Here is a 25,983-nt window from a genome sequence, read left to right as displayed (position 1 = left end):
GTTTCACTACCACAAATAAGTATTATTAAATACAAAACCATTCCTGAATACTGATGCCTCTCAGTTTCACGAAATTCATTAACCTTATTTTACACTGCTATTTTTACACTGCATAGTGGTTAAGACTAAATTTTTTCTACAAATACCTGGTTTTACATTATTTTCAGCTGATGAGAAAGAAGAGTAATACTTACTGAACTGACAGATATGTTCATAGTAATTGGACTCTGGCATGGCTGTAATAGTGACTAATGGACAGCTGTTGCCAGCCAGGGTCTCACAGAGAACGTCATGCCGAAAATATATCTGTTGAGGGTTGTGCATAGATTCCAGCTTCCTAAGATGCATCTTCATACCAAAAATAATGAAAAAATACTTCAAATTCTTTGCAGTCACATATGACAGCATATTTCAGAGGTACTATTTAAACAGATCTTTCTTTTAGATGTTCTAAAAAATGTTTAAGTTTCCAGGATAATTTTGACCATGAAATATAGATTTCTACATCTCTGACTGATTGAGTACTTCTCTTTACATAGTTTGCTTTTACAACTGCTTTGAGAAAGACAAAGGAAAAGAGGGTAAATTATTGTACACAGATGGTACTATACGGATATATGGAAGGTAAGAACCTCTGCTTCATTAAGGTTATCTGATCAGGGACCTTTTTGCTGCAAGGAGAGGTAATAAGTGAAGGAAGAATCAATACATGTGAACAGAGAGCCGAGATGTAATGGAAACCATAGCAAAGACCAAAGTCAGCAGTCTCTCTTTGAACAAGGCATTAAGAACCTACAGACAAGGACCTGGAGAAAGTCACCTGATAAACAAGTGGAATGGGATAATTTGGCACATTCAAGACGGGGGTGTGGTACCATACAAAACTCAAGCACCTGATTCCTACAGTATGCTTTTAGCCATCTCTGCAGCCTTACTCTCTACTCTGTGCATCCAAGTGCTGTGTGGACTGGTGCAACTAAAAGGACAGGTAAAAGTCAATTTTTAGGTCAACAGCTGGAATGCATAAGGATCTCAGCATCAGTAGTTGGAGAAGCCAACCTCCTGGGAGCATCCCTGTGGGTACCACAGGCTATGTGTCCCAGGTCCCAGCTACTGTTGGAATCAAAGCAGACTCCAGCAGCTGGAGCTGTAAGCACTCCTCACTCAGTGGTGTCAGCAAAGAAGCAAGGGAATGTCTCACTGCCAGTGACTACAGCGAGTAAAGGTGTATCCAACCACTGAGGCAAGGACAGGGTGTCCATCAAAACACATCTGTGGGACAATAAAGGTTGAGTTTCTTAGTGACAACACCTGAAGCAGGAACATGTGTTACAAGACCATGTGCCTGGTAACAGCTGCTAGGGATGGGGTGTCAAGCATATGCATCTTCCCTGCAGCTGATGTGTGTGAGGGCACACGTGAAACTTGCTAGTAAACTTCAAGGTAAACTACCCAGATAGTATGGGCCCCAGGTCAAGGGAGGGGTACCTAGCAGGCAAACAGTCCATGCCAGCATCTGGACAGAGCCACAAGTGCAGAGTGCCTCTGAGATGAGTGTGAAAGTGCAGTTGCTAGTGAGCACCAGGCTGGATGAGACTGCAAACTGGAGGCCTGCAAAGCAGGCAAGAGAGACCTCGGATTGAGGCAGAGCTATGGCACAGATGGGCCATGCCAGTGTTCCTCAAACATGCTTCCGATTCTAGAAAGTAGGCCAGCTTGTACTTTTGCTAGTGAACAGCAATCCACACCAGCTGCAGAGGAGGATGGGGTGTCTGTCCCTGTTATACAAGTCACAGTAGTGTTACACAGGGATCTGCCTTGTCTGTGCCAGTCTGTGTAGCCAGCCCTGCCCAGCAGGAGTGGGCATGCACAAGTATGTGTGCAAAACTGTCTTTCCATGGGATACATACTCAGACTTGCTAGTGAATATATAAGCAAACAGGAAAGCAGAAGCTATGTCCATCAGCCTGGGACAGAGACAGGCACCTTGGCTGGCCTCCAGCAGCTGGCCAGGAGGAACCTCCAGGACCAGAAGATGCTGGAAGAAACAGTTCCTTATAACAGCTCTTAACAGGTACTTCTTTCAAAAGCCAGCATTTTAGTGAAAAGCCGCATTTAAAGCTGCTATACACTGCCCACTGAATCCTCTGCTTTGCTTTTATTGCTGTGACAGAGGCAAACAACAGACATTCTAGCCAAATGAATTTAGCTTAATATTAAAAGCCTAAGAAGACTTCTTTAGACAATTCATAAATCTAAAAAGATCTATAATTATCCTAGTTACAGCAGTTTTAATTACCAAAAAGTATATGCAGAACAGGATACAAGTCATTTAAGTCAAACACAAAAACACTCCATCAAATTAGCACAGCTTCCAGTCAATTATTACAGAATCAAAGAATGCATAAGGTTGAAAGTGATAAGAGTGGGCCATCCAGTCCAACGTCCCTGTTTCAAGCAGGGCCATCTTATAGCACATTGCACAGCATTGGGTCCAGACAATGCTTGAACTCCCCAGGGATCGAGATTCCCCAAACTCTCCTTGCAATCTGTTCCAGGGCTCGGTCACCTGCACAGTGAAGAAGTTCCCTCCCATGTTCAGGTGGAACTTCCTGTGCATCAGTTTGTGCCAGCTCCCTCTGGTCCCAGTTCTTAGCACCACCAAGAAAAGCCTAGCTCCATCCTCTCAATATCCCTCCCTTCAGATACTTCCAGACATTGATGAGGTCCCTTCTCAGTCATCTCTGCTCAAAGTCTTTCCTCATAAGAGAGATGCTGCAGTCACATAATCATCTTTGTCATACCCAGGAAACCCACTAAGCCTGTAAGCATCAATTTTATTTTTCCTGGGACTGTTCATTAGGACAACCTATACATTTGGTCAATCTAAATATTAATATTATGAACATTCTCCCTTGAAAGGAGCATTTTGGACTTCATAAAAAGAAACAAAATTAATTCAGTCACGAATGCAATAGATTATACTAATATTATAAATATTCATTTAGGTAACAGATACAGCTTCTCACAGCTTCTCACCTTTAAAGTTGAGTACGTATATGGATAATGGTATGCAAAGTAGCACACATCATCTTTGTGTTGGAAAGTCACTGTGAATGTAATTGTGTAATAGGATTTTCCTTTCTGGCCCCCAGCAGCAATTGAACTTCTTGAAAAGTGATTCCTAAATCAAAAAATTAAGGTAATACACACATTAAACTTTTTCATACTATTGGTTATTTCTGAACACACATTCTAAGAGTCAGAAGCATTTTTAGTAACTGTATTTCTCTTTATGTATATACAGGTTAAATACAGGTTCCCACCAGCTTTAAAGATACTTTATTATAACAGCGATATGCACATTCATTTACATTAAGGTGATAAAAGGTGAGCAAACAAAAACAAGCAACAAAATAAAACAAACAAGAACCAGAAAAAGTAAACAAAGGGCTACAAACCAAGAAGGATTACATATCGATATGCTGCACCATCTGATCCTGTGTTTTAGAACTCCTCTGTCATAATAATCCCACCACAGATTACAGAGGGCTCATCACAAGGACCATGAGACCAGTATTACTGGAAGTTACTAATAGGATTTCAAGTAAGTATGCATATATATGTTCCCTTAAAAGATTCCCAGAACCAGTGCCCAATTTCTAATAAAAGTATAAAATATTAACAGCTTAAATATTAGTAGCGTGCTTACAAAATGAGACCTTGTATATTTCTATCACATTACTCTCTGCACTGACTCAGAAAAAAATCCCTTTTCACAACGGAATAACATAGAACTATCAAATGCATAAAAAATAACTTCTGCTCAAAAACTGTACCTTATGTTAATCTTCAGTGTAAGATTTGTTGTATGTTTGCTTTGTGTATGTACTCACTTGTAGTAACAAATGTCTGTCCCAACACGAGTCCAACACGGCCGAGACCGTAGTGCTTCCTGAACAGAATACATGAGGGGCTGCATACCTGAAAGAAGAAATGCATCTCACTTTAATGCTTACCATTAAACAGAAACATATTAGCAGTAATGGACCACATCAACACTTACACACCAGTATACAAATTACCTCTACTTATTCACTCACTATCAGAGTGCATTTTCATGAATGTCTGGGTATTGTACCGTGTGCTTTTTAAACCAGATGACAAAAGATTGCTGATTTTCAGAAAATAACAGCTAAAGAAAAGAGTAAGATTTATGGAAGACCAAAATGGAATGTTTAAATGAAAGCTGAGGTTTGCATGAATGGTAGACTACAAGCAGTGTACAGTTCCACTCCATCCACCTCACACTATGAAAAGCCTTCACACAGTACACAAAAAATTGATACTATCATCCATTCATGTAAATAACTGAAAAATAACAGATGTTACAGGACAATTTTTTAACAAGTAACTCTTTAAAGTCTATTTTTGGATAGCATACTTACATTGAATACTTCATATGAAGTTAGAGGACAAAAAAAATACATACTAATTGAGTATAATTTATTTATTAGATTATTAGCCAATCACACTGACTGATTCAATCAATGTGTTAAAAAAATCAAAAGAAATTACTAAGTATGCACAACATACAAGAAATCTAAACTGACTGATGAAGATCAGTAAGTAACTTAAAAGCATCTTATTACTGGTCAAACTACCTGGTATTCTGTGACTTTACAGTGTGGATGAAAGCGTATGACAAAGGAGACTACAACATTACTCAGTAACAAAAGTTTGAGGCTCAAGGTGGGAGGAGGGATTTCTTCCTTCTTAAAGGAGAAATTTCAGAATATATATCAAGAAAAAACCAAAAACAGTTTTAAGCTGAGTGACATACACGCTATATACATGCTCCCAGACACGAGGAAGAAAGGTATTTTCAGCTGTTTGTAAACGTCTTAATGAGGCACACACTGCAAACACTACTTACTACTTCTTAAGCAATGTTCATTTTAGAACCCCAGTATTTCAAAGTAGACTTATTTTTCCTTACCATCAATAAGACAAAACTGTTTTGAAATGCCTCCACTTACATTCACATCTATCCCTATGCAGAAATGGATTAATGATGAGAACTGTCATTCTCCTTGATCTGAGTGAATCAATGGGTTTTGTTGCTGTACTCCCCTGCCGAATGGTCCTAAGACAATTGAAGCTGCAGCTTACCAGTAAATTTCTTCTGCTTTGGCCTCACTTACAACAAAACTTAATTTTAAAAACTGACAGCCCTTGGTTTAAGATGCATTTCTTCTTTTTAACCACAGCTATCAAAATATTTTCTAGCAATACTATTAAAATAAAGAATTTAAACTGACAACATGAATACTGCTAATCCTGTGGAGGAGGGAAGGAAACAGCTAAGTTGACTACCACAGGTATTTTTTACATATTTCTTCTCAAAGAATGGGAAACATATCTTACCGTAGTTGAACTGACTGTTTGACTTTTCACAGTTGATGATGTTAAACCGGTAACCAATGCTAGTTTTCATTCCACTGACTTCAAAGTAGAACCACTGATGGTAATGATTGCTATTTATATCTGAGTTCAGAATTAGATCATACTCATTTCTGAAAATTAGCAAAATCATATCAATGATCATAAGAAGCAGAAATAAAATATCTAAACCATGAAAAGTAGAGTTGAAATATCTTACTTTCTGATCTGAATAACTTTGCGCAGGTTTCCAGATTCAAATTTGGAATTAAACTTCAAAACATCTGCCTCCTCTGGTACAGAACAACTATGAGTAGAAAAAGGGACCAAAATGAATAAAATGAACTTAGCTAAACCAAATAGGATTATTTTAGTCCTCACTTGTCAATTCAGAAACTATTTTGATCCTTCCTCCAAATATAGCCCATATAGCAAAAGCACTGTTAGGTCAGATCAAACTTTGTATGTAATCTGATGTAAATGTTATGAGTCACACCACAGAGAAAGTAGAACTGGTTTAGACTATTACTTGAATATTGTTTACAGAAAGGTAAAAACTTACCTCAAATTATCAAGGTCATATACAACTCTATCTATAATGTCATTTTGATAAATCAGCCTTTCAATATCTTGACAGATTTTTGTCCTAAAAAAGAAAAGCAGAGTTCTCACTTAAATTGTCACCTACTGTTTCCAATCACAAAAGAGGAATTGCCTCATACAGGAAAACTAATGAAGTTGACATGAAGACAGGGGTACAGTTCAGACAGACCTCAGCTTCACCCCCATTTATGTGTGCAAAGTCAAGGCGTACTTAAGCTTAAACACCTGCATTCAGAGCTGCCTGAATCCAGTATTTGTACATGAGGGAACTGAGTTTTCATTCACACACTCACTGGGTTTTATCTGAAGGAAAAAAATGCAGTTTCATACTTTATAACAGAAGCAGAAATTACTCAAACATTACTTATGTTAATGCTTTAACACATGACAACACTTGATAACATTAGTAACTTAAATGAATCCTACCACAACCAAAATTAAAGAGTTTTAGAGAGTAGATCGTACAGTAAGTGTGTTAGTGAACTAGCTTTTCACCTCTGAAGATCTAGGTTCATTTATTGACTACATAACAAATAAGAAAGAATTTGGTGATGTCAGCCAAATTTCAGGTCTGTGCTTATCCACATCATAAAACCATTGCACAACTGGCAGTATCTAGGTCCTGGCTTGGAAAAGTAAGAATGTGTTGCAGTTCAAGAATGAAATATAGTGGCAGAGCTGTGTGGAAAAGCTTGCACAGCACCTGCAATAAGAAGAAAAGGAGGTAGATTAACAATGAAGAATACAGAAACAGAATGGTAAAGTACATTCAGGCTGGAAATTCTCAGTTTAATTAAAATAAATACTATTAACAAATGAGAAACAGATGGTAAGTGCATAACTCTAGCACATTGTATTAAATTGAAATTAACTGAAAAAGAAAATAAGTCACAAGTTCAACTGACAATATTGTGACAAGGCTGACTCACCAGAATCCATCTGAATAGGTTCAGATCAGGACAGAATTATAGATTTGTGACCTTACACTTGATCTTAGAAAACTCATTCGATCTTGGCATGCCTCACCTCTAAAATGCCATAACACTTCCTAATATCACAGAAGTTTTGCCAAGACAAAATCCATCAATGAAAATTCATTGTAAGTATTTTATAAATAATAACATCCTTTAAATACCATTATAATAACCAGTATAGATGAAAGCAAAGAAGAAATAGCATTCAAGAGTAGATTCAAGAAGGAGAAGTAGTAGCAGACATTTTCACGTTCCAAAAAATGAAGATAAACTATTTAAAGAAAATTAAAGGAAAAAGAAATCCAGAACCAACATTGTTGATGTGAGCCCTATGCTTAGAGATTACTGCTTTGTGGATCGTGATGATTAGAAAACACTAAAGTGTACAGAAAAAAAACCCTAAGCCAACTAAATTTTTAAGGAATAGAAATACTCCAGTTTATAGGGTATTTTACTATATAATAATTCTCTTCCTAAAAAGATAGAGCAGTGTAAAACACTTCAACCATAATCAATTTCATTTATCCTAACAGTAATACATTGGTGAGATATTTGGTAATAATTACATGCTACTAAACTTAAAAGAGAAAGAAGAAGCACTCCAAAGCACAAATTCAAAAGCATTTAATCTCCTGGCACATTGCAAGACTAAAATATACCCCCAAATCCTACATTGTCCTAATAAAAATAAGAAGAAAATCCATTAGGTCACACCTTAGACCCCACACAATATTTTCACAAATTACATGAATGGATTAAAGCAACTATTTATTTTCCAGGTAAGACTTACCCAATGAGCAGTAACTAAGTGCTTACCTGACAGAGAACATAAATCACACTGAATGTCAAGAGTTAGGACAAAGCTTTGTAAAAGACTTTAAAGCTTTTCCATGTCCCCTACCAAAAAATTTTTATAATCCACTATAAAATATGAAATCATGAAAAGATTATGCCCTTTTTAAACAAGGTCTCAGGAGATTTTTATGTTGCAGTAACAAGATTGAGTTGTTTGTAGAAAACAGAATTCTTAAAAAAGTATTCCTTAAAAATGTGATACAGGATTTTTGATTCAAGTTTAGCCATATTGCCTGCTGTTTCATTCTTGTTCCTTCAAGACCTTAAAACTTTCAACATAAAAAATACAACAAAAAATAGAACATTTCAAGGTAAAATATACCCTAAAATTATCTTCATGGTCTAGAAATCAGCCTTATGTATTATCGTACAAGATTTATTTCTCCACTGCTTTATATCTAACAATGAGAGAAATTGTATCCAACTTTACTCAATTTTTTTATTCAGGGAAATTAATAATTATTAATTACTACAAAAACATACATAAGCATTTGCAAGATTTGTTTAAATGCAGTTCTTAGGTGATTTCTGACTCAAGACTATCTCCCTTCTAAATCAGCTGAATCTAGCTAATAAATAACTTGCTGGGGAAGATTCTCCTCCTTCATTACGCCATTAGTGTTCCAGCAGTTGTCATTTCACTACAAAGATCACTTTTTCATTACTTGTGTGAAATAGCTGAAGGATTTTCATTCAACCAGCTAAAGGCACTTAATCTCTTAATAATTTTAATATCTAAATATAAACATAAATCATTAAGGTGGTTATAGTTATGAGTATAAAGGTGAAGGCATTCAGTCTCATAATTAGGTAAGTGGCAAGGTCGCACAGCTCTACATGTTCTTCTAATGTACTCACATGTCTTTACAGTAACTCACTATGTAATATTAGCCAGTTCTTCATACCACTTCTGCAAATTATTCTGAAGAATCTCATCTCTCTTCATCATCTTCTATTATCTCTCAGTGAAGAAATAAAAGGGTGTGTTGATATGCTTTTGTTGTATGTCATTCTGCAGTACCTAACACAAAGCGCATCCTCTGCATTTGTTAACTCAAAATTCTCTTATACTGTGAACACTAAAGCCAAACACTTTAGTGTATTTTTTAACTTTTTGTACTATGTTTCCCTGAAAGACAGATTTTTAGTTCAGCAGAGAAAAGAGGTGAAGAATCTTTTCATTATTAACTGTCCCATCTTTGCTAAGACCTGAAAGGAGCATTCAGGTGAGGATTTTTTAGTTTGGTTGGTGGTGGGTTTTGTAGGTTGGCTTGTTTTTTTGCAAACTACAAAATTTACATGAGAAATGATGGGAAGGCAGAAAAGGAAAATATAAACTGAATTTTATATTTAGAAATTGAATCCCAGAATTAGCAATTACAGAATCAGACTGTGTTCCTCATTATGGCTCTGTGCTGATCAATACATACTCACCTACCTTCAAACTGCTTTTCACTGGAAACAGTTTTAGATGCCCAAGTAAACAGTGTAACAATTCTTGTTAATCACAGCCATAGTTAGGGTTGGGACCTCTGGAGATCATCAGGTTTATCTCATCCTAAACACTGTTTCTCCAAGGAATTAAAACAACAACAAAAAAAAGGAGCATGGTAACTCACCTCTGTACCCCATACCGCCTTTCTAGAATAGGTTCCTTAAATGGGGGTGGAATATGGCCAAAATAATCTGGATAGGCCACTTCTGAGTATTCTGGAATAGACTTTGTGTTCTTCACCATTTCAAGATAAAGATCGCAGTCATGAACTGGTGATACATCAGAAACTTGAAACATGGCATGTTCTCCTGGTGAACTAGATCTGGAATCCTCCTCCTCCTCCTCTGAATCCACTCCAGTGCAGCAGAGTTTTCCCAGCTGGACAGATGATCCTTCAAAGAGACTACCTCCACAGGGTGAAACATGCTCACAGGGTTTACTGCAAGCAGGTGTGGCAACACTAGCTTTGCTTTCTTTCTTTACTACAGACTCTGTACCATAACATTGATAATTTTTTGCACTGCTCTGGAGACTGATTCTGTCCAAGCCTTTCACAATTTCTTGGCTTAGATACTGGCATGATGGAAGCATGTTTCTTTGATCATTTTGCTGATGTAAACTACTGCCTTTCATGCTATCTTTCTTTGGTAGTTCCAGAAGCACTGGCCTTCTATTGTATTCCTCTGTCAATAAAGGACTGCACTCCTTTAAAGCAACTCCTTTTGTTGACGGGTTTGCTTCAGCAGAGTGCTCCTCACTGGCTGTAGGAACAACAATAGGCCCACTCAAATTTGCATCAGGTATAAAAGGCTTTGGTTCCTTGGACACTAAGTCCCATTCCTTAAAAAAAAAAAGGTGAAAAAATAATTTAAAAAATTATTAACAAAAAAAGTAAACAGTTCCCCAGTTTCATGTATATTAGAAACATTTTCCTTTCCTTGTTTTAAATGTAATTTAAAAGGTGACAGCTGTTATAAGGCATCAGAGCAATGAAGTTTGTATTTTACAAGAAGGCCTTGAAGCAATAACAAGCAGTTCATTAAAAACAAAGTGTAAAGTCAATGCAATGGCCCAGATATTTTAACTACCTATTTAAAGTAGGTGTACAGCATTTAAGGAGACGCCTCTCTCTTAAGCACTCTCAGAAATCTTACATCCTTCTTCAATATCTTACTTTCTGCTGTATATGATAATCATACATTAGAAAACAGTTTTCCTTTATATCTACCCACAGTACCACCTTCTCAGTAAGACTGAAGCAACCACAACACATAATTAAATAACCTACAATAAAGTACTCCCATATGTAGGTGCAGAACTGCACACCCCTGATTCTTGGCTAGAGGAACTATCCACCCAAAAAACAACATCCAAGTATATTCCAGAGTCAACCTGACATGGCCAGAAATGTCCTGGGAACAATATACTTTACCTGAAAGTTTTCTGAAAGTTCTGGGAAAAATCGCTCATACATTTTCAGTTCTTCTATGGGTCTTCCCAATTCCTGTCTAGGTTTCAGTTTATTAATATCACTCTCAATATCATCATTCTGAAAGATCACCAGAATAAATTAATCTTGCATCCAGAACGAATTATGTTCTACAACATCAATCTGAAACATTCACCTTTCCTCCTGGTAGAGCCATGCTTTAAAAGATAAAATACCACTATTTCAAAAGTAGCTGAACTGCAGCCTTCACCATGAAGATTTAGACTGCTCAGTACTATTAGTACATCTAAGCCTCTATTTCAACATCAATTCACAAATATCTCAATTTTCTTGCTTTCATCCAAACTTATACACAGATACCAGATTTTACATGAAATCTGTGCATATTGCCAGCACAGAACCTGGAATGTGAAGACTTAATCTGATTGCAGACAAAGCAATACTGCTTGTATGGAAGATACTCCTTCCACCAGGGCTCATGAGATCCTTGAATACAGTATGTTTTTCCAGTTCATGGACAAGCAATTCTATTAATTCCTAAATACAGATAACATAAAAATACAGAATAAGGCAGTTCTGACTAAACACCCATCCATGTCCCACCTGGCAGCTAGGGAACAGGAGAATACCCCTAAGTGGTACAAGTTAGAGGTACCTCTACAGCTGGCTGAACTTCAGCTACCTTGCTGAAACATTGATCTAGTCAATCCCAGTCCAGAATGCTGGAAAAGGTTAGAGCAGCTCCTACATATGGACCAGCTTATGTGAGAAAAGCAGGCTGAGAGAAGTATAAGTTGGGAAGAGAACACTGCTAAAGGAGTCTGTGGTTCTGTTCCACTGCAGTCCAGATACATCAAGTGTGAAGCAAACAAATTTTGACAAAAATGCTGAAGCAATCTGAACAAGAATGGTTGATATTTTCAAGCAGCACCCACCTTCTTTAAGTTTCTGAAGCTCTTTTAATTCTATAAATTGCCCTGAAAATCTCCTCAAACTTCTTCTAACGCTTAAAATGCACTTATATACCAGATTAAACAACTTAAGCAACTTAAATAAAAAATTGCTATACCAGACTTTTGCCTATTAATTTTGTGTCCACTTATATACCAGATTAAACAACTTAAGCAACTTAAATAAAAAATTGCTATACCAGACTTTTGCCTATTAATTTTGTGTCCACCAACCTTAAAATGTTGGTCCTTGTCATCATCAATTTCAGTTTCAATTTCTGATTCTGTTTCAGCATCATCGTTATCATCACTTTCATCCACCACATCATCCACTACAATACAAAAAGGTTTTGTAAGGCAAACTATACATTTAATCCAATTATACATGCTCAAAGAAGATTGTCAATGTTCTGGATTTATTTACTTTTTCATGTACTGCTTGAAAAAAATGTGAAAACCAACTAGTAAATTAGTGCTGGGGGGTTTAAGTTTTCTCATAGTGTTTTCCATGCAGAAAATTTGCTGATTGTCATTAAAAGGCTCATTCAGAGGTTTACAAATTACACTGATTTTTTAGTGTACTCAGAATTATTATATGTACTGGTTTTACAATACTGACTATACAAGACTATACTTTTAATAAACCCAGACCTCTACCCACCCAACAACATTCCACATGTCTTTTAATATAAAATTTCTTCCTTTTAAAGCACTATGTATCCTATTTTCTATTGGTTTTTCACTTATTTTTATAATAGGTAACAAACCTATTAAAAATCATATCATTAGTTCACTTTAGTAAACTAGGACATTTCTAAACAGGTATTATACAGTACCAATCTACTACATTGAGCAGAGATTTAATTTTTGTGGGTTTTGAAACACACTTCTAAATCTATTTTCTACTTTGAAGACAAAACATAAACAACCTTTGAACTACTGGAGTCTGACCCACGTGAAGCCCAATACGATAGCTTACTTTCAGACTATGATTACATTTTGTTTCAGGAGATATCATGAATAAAAGATATTAATAAGCTGACTTTGACCCTTCATTTCAGATTAACTTTCTGACAGCAACTTCATTAGTTGCTTACCAGGTCTGAAGCTGTTTCACCTTATTGGAATATGTATTAATTACCTGAAAATAATGAAAGGTGTTCACAATGGGATGAATCGATTTTCTACAATGAACCATATAAATGCTTTGCAGTACAGTGTTTTCTAAGAGACTGCAAGAGTCCAAGAAAGCAGCTCTACTTTCTCATCATGCAAATAAAGGAATAACCACAATAACATATAAAAGCCAGTGCTTCAAATGGAAAACCTTAATCTAAATTCATCACATCCTAATTATCCAAGTAATAAAAAGAAAGGAAGGGATACAAGCTCCTGTAAGACAGGATGTACACTACAACACGTTACACGTAGGAGAATGTATATGCTACATGAGTTGAAAGGAGAGACCATTTAAGTTTGAATACAGCCTGTTCTTTACACTTCAGAGTTTGGTGAACATCACCTTTTTGTCCTTGTTTCCTCTTTGATTTTATAACCACATGTGCCTGGACAAAATTTCTACCACTTTAAACTTAACATTAGAAACATGTGCCTGGACAAAATTTCTACCACTTTAAACTTAACATTAGAAACTAGTGCTCCACACCAACAGTCACAGACCCTTTGCTCGTTGAGAAGTGTCTCACAGTCCTTTCAGCAGAGAATACAATTAAGTGCAATTGATTCCACTTTTCCATAAAGCAAAATTAGACATACTCAAGGACAAAGTACTACAAAATCACCATACCATCGGGAGGCAAATTGTACAGCTGAGCCACAGGACCACTGGCAGGAATAACTGGGAGTTGGAAATGGAAAGCACTTTTAATAGTTGGTAAAGGAAGACGATTTTTGGGAAAACATTTTCTCATTATTAGGCTGGATGTATTGACAAGAGGATCAAGAGTTCTTACTGCAAGGCACTCCTGTTAACAGAAAAATAAAGAAAAGTATTTCTCAAATTGAAAGTCAAACTGTGTTTATATACTATTTACAAAAAAATTGGTTCACGCCTTCTTTGAAGGACAGAAAAACTCCTACCAACTCAAATTCACCTTTAGAAATCCAAACTTCACCACAGAAAGGCATTTTCACTCTCTCTTTTTTAAAACTAAGTTCAACTGTCCCTCCCAGAGATAGCCACAGCAAAATAACAACAAATACAAATTTAATTTTATACTCTTTCAATGTTTCAGTGGGGTACAGAATATAATCCTTATTCCCATAATCAGGAATGACCATCAGTCTCATAAAAGAAATATGACAAACTTGAGGTCATAGCCAAAAAGGCAAAAACAACAACATAAAAAACCCTATCAGGATAAACTTACCTGTGAAGTGTTGTAAAGAATTTTCATCCCATTGGCATCAATAAATGCTTTTCTTCCCAGTTTGATGTTTGTAACACTTTTAATGCACTGTAACACTCCTTTACGTATCAGCATGTATCTGTGTCGACTATCGTGATGGTGCCAATCAACATAAATCGTTATAAGCACCTGCACATATCCTCTGTCTACTGCTCTCCTGGCATTTGTTTCTTTGCAAAAAAAGTTAGGAAAGAAAATTAAAATTGCCCAGTGACTTCGATATTACTTTCAAATTTTACTTTCCATGTTTAAATTATTCTTTTTATCCAAGTAACTGAATTGTTTCAGTTTGAGTAGTATTTTAGCCACCCTTAGCAGAGTTTTACATCAACCTAAACAGAAATTACTGGAAAACTAAGACCAGTAGCCTAAACCTAATTGTAACATTTCAGATAATTTTCATGGTTTCCTAGAAGAACAGCATGTATTACATTTAAAAGGCAATTGTAAGATGCTGTCATCCAGTAAATTAAAAACCAAAAATATTTCTACAAAGCATATATATCACTATCTACACACACTATCCAGATACAAGATTTGAAACAAACTTCTTTTCACTAGCAATCCATACAGTTTCACAACTATCATTCAAATTTCATAAGCTGAAAATACTTCTACCCCAAAGAGTGGGTAATCAGTATGACAGCTAGACTATATATAGCAGACTAATGTTGTTAGGAAAATATTTAATTATATAAAGTATATGAAGTTACAAGTTAAAACCACTAAGGAGAAGACATCCCTAAATAAATGAACAAGACCTCCTGTTTTAAAGACACACCTTTTGAACACTTCATTTTCCTCCCCAGTATTAAAGTTTAACTGCCAATTCACAGAATGGAATACTGACAACAATTTGGAAATATTTCTTTCCCTAAACTTCCCAAGGAGAAATTGCAAAATTCATTAACACACAAACCTGTAAGACCAAGGTATCACACTGAATAAACATGAATAAACTCAGCACCCTGTGATAGTCAGTACTGAAATTTCTCACCATTTGTGTGAAATGGCTTTCTGCAAATCTCATCACATCTCAATTCTTATTCAACTCCACTAAAACTACTACTTTAACACAACTATTTCGAGAAAATGAGTTTTTAATTCCTTGCTAGTTACAATGCTGCTTCAAAATCTGCAAAGATGATGTTGTGAGGATCAATTGCTGCTGGCTGAGACAGCCCATGTCTGGAATCACACCATTGGTTTTGTTACCTTTAATTCCACTTCATGAGCATCACTGACAGATTTGTTATTGGGACCCAAATCCTAGCTATTCAGGAAGGTACTGAAGAATACCTGTAATTTTCCCTAGGCATCCAACAGATATTTTCAGATGTATGTGTAAAAAAGAGGCACAGGAGTTAAGCTATAGACATCTATTATTGAATAGCTGAGGTGAGTGAATGCAAAAAACTATTTGTCCTCCTTGGACCTAGATCAGCTCTGCAGAAGCAGTGCAGCCTTTCTGCTGCATAACTGACAAAACACTAACCAAGCATTAAACATTCATGTATATACAACATAAATAAAGTATCAGAAACTGCAGATGAAACTTATTTATATGTTTCCTAGCCTTATTTTTGTTTTGGCCACCAATTTAATGCTTAGTTTTACTGTGTCCATATATACACACACACCCATTATAGCTCAAGTAGACATTTTCTTGTAGTCAAACACTTACTTGATTTTAGCAATGCAGCAAGTGTGTCTAAAGCAACCCTGTCAACATAACAAGAAAAGTCAAAACAGCAACCAACCAGTAAGCTTAAAACTATACAAAATATTTACTGCTTACAGACTTATAAAGAGTCTAACTTCATGTTTTCCTGGTTGCACTGTAGCACAGACTTCACTTTTATATTACTACGAGATCATGTATTTGAAGTCTGATGACAAAACTTAAAAATATCAACGCAACATCGATAGAAACTTCCAGCTTTTGCAAAAACACTGTGACAACGTAATGTTTATGACCAACACTCACTGGTTGTGATATTCTGAAATTCATGTCTTTGTTAGCAGCAAGAACAAGTACTTCCACAAAGTAAAGGACATTATTTTAGAAAAGTGTAGGCCAATACCTGCAGGCAGTATATGAATATACTGAGAAGCAATGCCCATCAATCTGTACTACAACACAAGATGATCAGCATGAGATTTTTCTTGTACCCAAAGATCTTCTCTCAATTCAACTGTGCAACTACAAAATGTACATACTTATTTTTCACCTCTTTATGAAGATAGATTTGATTCATCTGATCTTAGACCATAAACAAGGATATCATGATTAGTCACATCATAGAATAGTACGTTCAAATCTGGAATTTTAGCTGAGCCTTAAAGGAACAGGACATGTTTTTTGAACCCTACTCCTGTGATCACAAACACCAGATTTGATCACATATCAAAATGTGATCTATTTCTTTTTGTAACAAAGTTAGAATATGCACAATATGAGATGAATACTTTGCTAATCAGACGAAAAACTTAATTTTCCACTGGTATACACTTCAAAAAGGTGGAGTATATAAAGAAAGGATTATCTTCAGTTACATCCACTTGGCTACTTTTTAACACTACATTCACCCAAAAAACCCAATCCAAATTAAAAAAAAAAACAAAAAAACAACCAAACAAAAGGGCCCAAAATCTACAACCACCACCAGAATGGGAATCTAAAATCACCACTTTCACCTACACAATGAATTTTAATTTTTTTAACATAATAGCCCACAAGACAGTAATTGCTGAGGCTTCCTATTCCATGTTTTATGTTCTTGCCCCAAATGTCTATTTGATTTGCAGAAAAATGGAAAAAAAATTTATCATCAAACAAAAGGGACAGTGTCACACTAAAAGCACAAAGCAGATAATAGAATTCGCTGAATTGGAAAAGACACACAAGGATCATCAAATCCAACTCCTGGCCCTGCACAGCACCACTCCCAAGAGTCACATCCTGTGCCTGAGAGCATTGTCTAAATGCTCTTGAACTCTGTTAGGCTTGGTGTTATAGAAACAAACTGAAAAATGATGGAATTGTCTTGATCTACTTGTTATGATTTGGGGTTAACCACTGTACAGTTTCCATGCAAGAATATTAAAGATAAAAAATAATGCATATTATTTTACCAGTACTGCAACCAGACATTCAAGTATTTTGTGTTTATCTACCGGGAAAAATTAAAATTTCTCATATTTGTGATACTCCTTCCCATCACCCTTCACTTTAATCTTCAAATATTAATTGCACTTGATTGCTCCAATATTGTTTTTCATTTACAAGTAAGTTTTGAAAAAACATACAAGGTTTTACCATCTAGTGTATTAAAGAAATCTTACTTACTTCATAAGGCTTGTGTTCCTTTTACTAAAAGGGCCAATAATCTTAAACATCAGTTCTACTACTCCATTCTTTCCCAGAGATACTGCATTTACAGCTGGAAGTTAAAAGCAATTCATTTTAACATAATGTAGTAAGAAAGGCAAAAGAAAAAGATCCATATACTCAAAACTAAAAGTCACACAAGTTAATTTTCAAGTACAAAAATGCTAGACATTTTAGTCCTTTAAGACATACAGTGACAAGCAGACACTACTCTACACATAATTTGCATGACAACCTAATCCTGATAAAATTGGGAAAAGAAGAAAACTTATTCATTACTTTACAAAAAAAATCACATACTACTTCCAATGCAGGCTTCTGCTTTCTTTGTTACTAAGATACAACACAAAACAAATTTTCTTTATAGAAATTCACAGTTTACTGAAACAGCAGGTTTTCTAAAATTTCAGGTTCTATGACTTGCTGTCATAGAACATGACTACAGCCCTTCAGTATTTGACAAACAAGTATATTCACCAGGATATGAAATCCAAGAATCTGCTATAAAATTTAAAAATGCCAATTGGTAGAGCTTTCCTGAACTACACGTTCTGAATACATGTTCTCAGAAAAAAAAATATAAAAGTAATCTATTTGAATGGGAGCTAATGAAAGGAAATTATGCTAAGATCCATGTTAGAGAAATATGTGCTCAAAGTATATGTTTGAAGTCCAACAGCCAGCTCAAAAACTTCTGACACAGAGAAATTCCATCCCTGACTGAGTTTAGCAATGTGTCCTCCTAACAAACTAGGAAGAGAGTAGCTAAGAATTTACTTCAATATAATAAACACTGTTACCACTGTAGAATTTAGTACGTGAACTCAAATGGCAATTTCATCATCATTAGCAGCAACATCATAACAGAATCTAAGTTAGGACTTACTCTAATAGTAACTATACACAAACTTGGAGAAAATCAGAAAATTACAAACTACTACTTTTTCTATTCATAAAGAGTGAGAAATACAGAAAAACAGAACTGATCTAAGAAGTCATATTAGAGACAGTCCCATTTCCAGGATGAAGCAAGTTTTCGGGTAACCAATGTGACTAATGTTACTCTCTGTATTAGACTTTTCATTTTAGGAGTGTTTCACCTCATTGTCAGGACAGCTCAATAGAAATAAATCTTCCATGTTTCGAAAATATTGAGGCTTTATGAATTATTGCTGCTCATGTGAATGACCTGAAAACATAATCTTACAGATTCTCTGGGGGGGCAGGACATGGCCACGTTTTAAATTTCTTGCACATAAATAAGAAGATTAACAACCATTTCAAGCTCAAATGAAAAAATTTAAAGCATCTAACTTATAGTAGAGATACAGAAAGAACCTCACTATTTTCATCAATTTTCTACTGCCTGCCCAAACAACTAGGCTCTTGTGGAAGAATGTTAGTCCAACAGTGGAGAGTGGAGCTCTTGAACAAAACAATTAAGGAAAACGTTAAATTAAGAACTAATTAGGTTAAATTGAAATATTTTCTCTGTTAACCAAGTTCTAAATTGGTAATAAAGAAATAAATATAACATCAGAAATAAAAAACATGAGAATGAATAATAGAGTAATTATTTATCTCTAAGTGCTTCTGCAAGCAAACTGTTAGCATTTCTGGTTTAGAGATTTAAACATCAGCATTTATGCAAAGTAGATGGCTCAAAATTCTACACACCCAATAGCACTGATCAAAAAAAAATTTTCTAGAATTTAAGCATTTTAAAGATATAAGGAGAAAATTCTCAGAAAAATAACTAACATTAAACAAGCACTCAGAATTGATATTTTAACCTTATCTAGATAAAAAGCTTTTTTCACATAGGAAAGAAAATAATTTTCTGCAATACTTACAGTTGGTTGAATAAACCCTTAATACTTGAAGACATGGCAATACTAGCCTGTGGTTCTGCAAATTATGCTTCACTAAATTCAATGGTATGTTTAGGACACCATTTATTCTTGCTTTCATGCCAATCTTCTTGTCTGACATCAAAGAAATACAAGACAAATCACACTGATTTTGAAATTGCTAAAAAAATAGAAGTTAAATTACTGAACCCTTTCTACTGAGGTAAACTCTGCTTATCTACTTTCCACCATTCTTTCCTCCCCTCTAATTTACTTCACTATTTTTTTACTTCTTTACCAATTCTGAGTATGGAGATGCTTACACAATAACAATTATAAAACTGTAATTATTAAGCCATAATGTCACCTTTTGGGCCAATTTTCGCAAGAAGAGTATGAAGAAGCACCATTAGTTCTTCATTTGGTGGAGAGTCTTTGCTGGCAGTCAAAAGCAGCTGTAACAAGATCTGTGTCCCTCCTTTGGTGACTAAGACACTTGCTCTCCGACCACCACCTAGAAGTTAAAACTGAATTGATACAACTAAAGCCAAATAACAAATAAATATCTAAGATACAGTTATGATTAAGTTAGTTTTTAAAACATCAGTATTTTCTTCATATATGACTGCACTATGCAAGAACTTCTAGACTTCCACTTACAGCAACAAACTATTGTGTAGGATTATTAGAAAGATAACTTCAGTCTTTACATTCTTTTAATTCTGCATATGCTTCAGCAGTCAACAACAAAAACCAAAATAATGGTATTTTATGAAAAATCCAACAACAATAAAAATAACTAGAGAAAAAAAACCAAAAAATATTTTAAAAAGCAAGCATAAATATAATCATATATTACTCCTTAATGAAAACTTACCAACTGAGACTATCTCAATGAGAATATTCAATATATTTAGAATAGTTTGAGGATCTCTTGTATTCTGCAATAAAAAACAGAGATCTGTGTTTAACATGCAGTCTAATAGTGGTTTGGATACTTAAAGATAGGAGGAATTGCCACCACAAAATTAAATAGAACTTTGGATGTACCCACATAGCAACCATCCCACTATTCAGCCCAAATTAACCACAAAACCAATTAAAACACACTTTGTAGTATGATACATCAATTAGAATTGATAGGTGACAGGCAATTGCTTAAAATACCTAAGTATAAGGGAGAGAAAATCACAAGTAGGTTACTAGAAGAAGTATCTATTCATAACAGACCAACACAAGTTTTGAGGACTCAATAGGATAACAACATATTTCATAATACGAAATACATACATTTCATAATGATAAAATGCAAAACTGCTATGAACCCATAACCAAAAAAATTAAAAGATTTTACCTCTAGGGTTGACAGGATAACTTCTATTCCAGTGGAGCCCTTAGAAGTCATCTCCTTTCTGGTTTTTTCTGTCACAGAAAAAGACCAGTATTGGCTTGTAGTAAAAAAATAAGTTATCATCTACAAATTGACAAGAAAATTTACACTGCAAATAATAAAACTTATTAAAAAATACATATGTGTGTATACTAAGAACGAAGTAAAAGACTTAAGCAATTTTAAAACTGATTTTTATTTTCAATTGTTCGGCAATTTTGTGATGGCCTAGAAAAAAAGAGTTAAGCAAAATATCAGTAGGAAAACTGCCTTCCAGATACTTCTACTCTTTACATATATATAAAATACAGACATATATACATATGAAGTGAATTATTACTTAAATTATAGCTATTTGGCAAACACAAAATGGACTCAGCACTACCAATACTATACTAGATATATATGGTATTAAACAGATGTTTTCAACAAAGAGTGACAAAAACAGATGTATAATCAAGTTCACTAAATCAAAACTTAAGTCTAACAAGGGAGATACAAAAAGCAAGGGTCAAAAGGGAAACTACTAAAACCACAAAGGTTAGATAATTACCTTGACTCTGGACCAGATGAAGAATCCTTGAGGTAACATATCTGGCATTGTCTGATTCTCCTAATACAGAGTCCAAATTTATCTTCTCCAGCTGCGACAGCAGGGATATAGTCCGAGAACTGGCAGAAACACTACAAAAAAGAAATTATTTTTTCATCTAAATCAGAGAAAAAAGCTCCTAACAACAGAAACTTGATGCTAGAGTAAAGGGTGTAGCTAATTCATTTCCATATTTTATCTGGATTGGAAAACAGTCGTAATTCTCAATTCTGGCAAATCTACAGATTTTGCAAAGCCTGCACTCTAACAGACTAATTGTATGTAACAGCATCTCGAACAACAACTGTGAACAGGGAAATCAGTTGCAGCAAGTAAAATTCAGCTATAGGTACAAATGTTCTTTATCTATGCCATCTAGAGTAACTTATATTTAATAATTTATGTTAAGTGACAGGATACCCTATCCAACCTGCCCTTCAAGGAAAAACTGGCTACAAACAGACTGAAAGGAAAAAAAAAAGCTCGTCTCACAGGATGGCATTTCAGAAAGGGAAGAAAATGTCATTTGTGAAGTGAGCAAACTAGCACACACCAGCTGAAGAAAAAGAACACCATTTTGAAGAAAGAAATATTATGGTTTCTAAAATTATCATCTAAGTTTGGATTCATTTTGACTGCAAGGGCATTTGACCCTCTGTCATGGGTTTATGCTGGCTGCAGGCCAGGCACCCAGCAAAGCCACTCACTCACTCCCCTCTGCAGCTGGACAGAGGAGAGAAAATTTAATGAAGGGTCATGGGTTGAGATAAAGACTGCAAGAGATCACTCACCAAATATCATCATGGGCAAAACAGACTCAACTTAGAGATATGAAGGGAATTTATTACTGACAAAATCAGAGCAGGATAGTGAGAAAGTAAAATAAGCCTTAAAAACAGCTTCCTGCCACCCTTCCTTCCTTCCAGCTCTGCCTCCTACCCCAGCAGCACAGGGAGACAGGGAATGGGGGTTATGGCCAGTTCACTCTTTTACAGGGTACAGTCCTCCAAGGACAGGCTGCTCCAGCCTGGGGCCTCCCTTGGGTTCACAGACTCCTTTGTGCATCCACCTGCTCCGGCCTGGGGCTCCTCCACCAGCTGCAGGTGGATCTCTGCATCCCCATGGAGCTCCATGGGCTGCAGGGCACAGCTGCCTTGCCAAGGTTTGCACCAGGCTGCAGCAGAACCTCAGCTCTGGTGCCTGGAGCAGCTCCTCCTCCTTCTCCACTGACCTTGGTGTCTGCAGAGTTGTTCCTCTCACGTGTTCTCTCCCTACTCTGGCCACAATAACAACTTTGTTTTATCTTATCTTAAATCTGTTATCACAGCAGTGTTATCACCATTTCTGCCTGGCCCAGTCTTGGCCAGTGGCACGTCTGTATTGGAGCCACCAGGGATTGGCTGTGCTGGACATGGAGGAAGCTTCCTGCAGCCTCCCACAGAAGCCACACCTGCAGCCTCCCCCAGCTATCAAAGCCACCAAAAAATTGACTTGAAAATGTATTTTAATGTAAGACACCACTTCAGTCCAGGCATTTATATAGACAAGTAGAAAGAAAGAATTGCTCTGTTTATTCTAAAACAGAGTCAGTATAGAAACTGTTTTATTTGTTCTATACTTTCAGATAATAAAAATTATTCAGAATAGTTTTGAGATTCACATTCTAAATCATTGGACACATTACAGCCTGACAGTAATTTTTAAACAGATGTTTAACATTTTAATTGTAGTCATGCAATTAACTACAGGAAACTATGACTTCCAGGCATAAACTACTTTGGCTTTTCATTCATAACATTAAAGTCCTAAAATAATCAATAATTCATTTTACACACACGTTGCTTTATCTACAATAAAATTAAAGTCTACAATACTAGCTTTATGAATAGTCAGTCAGTTTTGTTTATAATAATGAGGAATTATTATTACTACTCCTTGATTTACATCTTACAAAGGTTTTACACTTACTGTTAACTATTTAAATGTTAAAATTATGGGGAAAAGTTAGTTGAGGGCAAAAGTTATAAGCCATGAAGGCAAATTGATGTGAGGGCTGCAGAGGAAACTGCTTCCACCACTCTCACTTTTCCACATGGACGTCTAAATGAGAAGCATAGCCAAAAATCAATTTCAGATTATAGATGATACTTCCAAGCTGCTAAGAACAAGAATAAGAAATGGTTATGTTATTTATAGCTCTTAAATAGGAGTAATTTTATATTGTGAAGTAAGCCTATCACCTTCTCAAGTATTTGACAGACTTTGATTTAACTTTTTTAAAAATTTAATTGTTAACATGTTTAATTATTAAAATTTAATTATTTTTTTATCTAAATTAAATCTGTCTTGCATGCTGAAACATTAATTTCCTTGTGTAAGTAAAGCATTATCACTTCAATCCTTTCTCATCATCTAACACTATGCTGTAGCGTACAAAGCCATTATTATTTGCATAAGCTTTGTTTTGCTTATCTCTGCTTCTCCGTTTATCCATTGAACTTGAAATGCTCCAAAACTGACACAAGATTGTAATGAAATCCATAAGCTCTGTTGATCCATACACAAACTGACCAAATTATATAGGATGTTATCTTCACCAGTCCCACAAGCAAAAGAAGTAAGAGTCCAGCCAATCCACATGTAAGCCGATGTGTAAGAGAACTACTGCTTCAACCTGTGTGTGTGTGTGCATGTCACTCCTATTGTGGTACACCATTGGTCCCACAATGAAATTAATGTAGTTGGAAAGGTGAAAACAATCCAAGAAAGCAAAGCTGATGCTCAGGAGTTATTATATAATAATAATAGTAATAATAGCAGTAACAATAACAATTTTTTTTAAGTTTTTGCAAAGATAGAATTCACTCATAGGCATTAAAATGTCAGAGCAAACCTGATTTTTGACTGCTGTGGTCTGGAAAACTCAAGCAACACTGACACATGGAGGCCATTTACCATGTACAAGAAGCTGGCATCTAACACAATTCCTCCATAGTTAATAAAAGCTTTAAAAGGTTTAGGGAGGGTAAATAATTCTCAGTACTGGGTGGTATAACAACTTAAGTTCTAAGATTTAGAGTTATAATAGCCTCCTGGGGACAGAGTTTCTACCAACAGCAATAACTGCTTATTGCAGCAGAGATATCTTTAAAATGGTTTTAGGCTATTCATCTTGTATAAAGTCTTCCAACATAAATACAGCTATCTACGTTTCATGTCTTCAGCATACACAATTAAGCATCCCTAAAAATTAGTACCAGCCAACACTCAAATGCAAATAAAGTCTTGATTTCCTCTTAGTTATGGCTGAGTTTTCTTCTTAAAACAAGAATTTTACTGTTATTTACCAATATTCTACCCTAATCTACATAGTGGTTATACAACTATTTGACAGTTTTCAATGCCTGCACAGTACATGAAAAAGATCACAGGACAGGAATTACAGCAGCCAGATAGACATAAAGCAGCAGAGTCAGTAATATTGCTGTGACCACCCCCTTGTCCTCAGAACAAAATGAAAGCACGAGTTGTAATGAGACTCTCTCATATTTGTAATGTAAACATGCATGTTTTGATCAATGTACCATTCAGCATCCAAATCTAGAAGACAGCTCTCCAAAATGGAGAGGCACCATGGAATTCAGTATTTCCAATCCCACAAGAACGAGTCAGAATGAACTCTGTCCTGTCCAAAGTATGTTTTTTCTCAAGCTGCCAACACTGTAGAACATCAAATGAATTCCCTGAAGACTGTGGCCAGACTTTTGTGGTGACCAGACAGAGACACAGCAGGAGCCAAAGACTCAGGGGGAAGAGCTGAAACTTTCCTGTGCTTGGACTTTCAAGGCATAAAAGCCCAGGGGTTCCTCCGTTTGTGGTCGCTCCTAGGAGGCACCAGCTGTGTTACTGCACCGTGAGTAAATTGGTTTGTAGAATGAGATATTGGAGACTTTGCTAAGGGAAACCTGGAGTCAAACTGGTAGAAACACAATGCAGACCAGTCTCAAGAATTCCAACTGGAGTATCCAACATGAATTTGCATAATTACCCATGAAACCAGAAGAAGATTAACTATGGTTTCTACTCAGTCAAAAGCCATTGTCACAAAGAATGGGATGACTCAGACTGACCTGACACACCAACATGCAGCTCTCCAGGTTTCAAGCTGCAGTGAGTACCTGAGCTTGTCACTGATGCTGGGGCACAGAAACAATATGAGACTGGTTTTGCCACAAGGTGAAGAACCCTTCTTGTTATTAGGAGTGACATTTTTCACCCCATCCATTCTAAAGCCTTCTCATAAGAGCACTCTGTCACTGAGGGTTACATAGAGTCTCTATTGTCTTTAATTCTGAAAAAAACATGACTAAAGAGCACCAGAAGAAACTTTATAACACCATAAAAACTATTCTTTTCAGATCTGGATAAAGACCAGAGCTGCTCTTCATGACATATATATGCCAAACCAGTCCCTGATGACCTGCAAAAATTATTCAACAACCATAGGCAACCTCATTCTTTATATCCCTTCATTTGAAAGATTTTCTCCCTGAAGTTTAATA

General features: G+C 35.8%; 1 protein-coding gene across 8 annotated transcripts in view; it reads right to left on the bottom strand.

Annotated features, from left to right (window-relative positions):
• The window catches only part of AGTPBP1 (ATP/GTP binding carboxypeptidase 1), a 66,567-nt gene that overhangs the window by 27,619 nt on the left and 12,965 nt on the right, over positions 1 to 25,983 (bottom strand). For all 8 annotated transcript variants that reach the window (XR_005629872.1, XM_039729604.1, XM_039729610.1 and 5 more), the window contains 18 exons: positions 21,383 to 21,513; positions 20,794 to 20,861; positions 20,317 to 20,380; positions 19,807 to 19,953; positions 19,443 to 19,574; positions 17,548 to 17,641; positions 15,883 to 15,920; positions 14,160 to 14,368; positions 13,577 to 13,754; positions 12,004 to 12,101; positions 10,802 to 10,918; positions 9,494 to 10,209; positions 6,005 to 6,088; positions 5,663 to 5,749; positions 5,428 to 5,576; positions 3,897 to 3,984; positions 3,040 to 3,184; positions 195 to 348 (listed from right to left, as the gene is read on the bottom strand). Coding sequence is in view for 7 of the 8 variants with exons in the window: in XM_039729604.1 (XP_039585538.1) it covers positions 195 to 348; positions 3,040 to 3,184; positions 3,897 to 3,984; positions 5,428 to 5,576; positions 5,663 to 5,749; positions 6,005 to 6,088; positions 9,494 to 10,209; positions 10,802 to 10,918; positions 12,004 to 12,101; positions 13,577 to 13,754; positions 14,160 to 14,368; positions 15,883 to 15,920; positions 17,548 to 17,641; positions 19,443 to 19,574; positions 19,807 to 19,953; positions 20,317 to 20,380; positions 20,794 to 20,861; positions 21,383 to 21,513 (2,699 nt within the window). In the remaining variant the exon portion in view is untranslated. The remainder of the gene's footprint in view (positions 1 to 194; positions 349 to 3,039; positions 3,185 to 3,896; positions 3,985 to 5,427; positions 5,577 to 5,662; positions 5,750 to 6,004; positions 6,089 to 9,493; positions 10,210 to 10,801; positions 10,919 to 12,003; positions 12,102 to 13,576; positions 13,755 to 14,159; positions 14,369 to 15,882; positions 15,921 to 17,547; positions 17,642 to 19,442; positions 19,575 to 19,806; positions 19,954 to 20,316; positions 20,381 to 20,793; positions 20,862 to 21,382; positions 21,514 to 25,983) is intronic.

Source organism: Passer montanus, unplaced genomic scaffold, assembly GCF_014805655.1.
Source record: "Passer montanus isolate IOZ18808 unplaced genomic scaffold, ASM1480565v1 scaffold7, whole genome shotgun sequence".
Lineage (NCBI taxonomy): Eukaryota > Metazoa > Chordata > Aves > Passeriformes > Passeridae > Passer > Passer montanus.
This window is presented reverse-complemented; position numbering and strand designations above follow the sequence as displayed.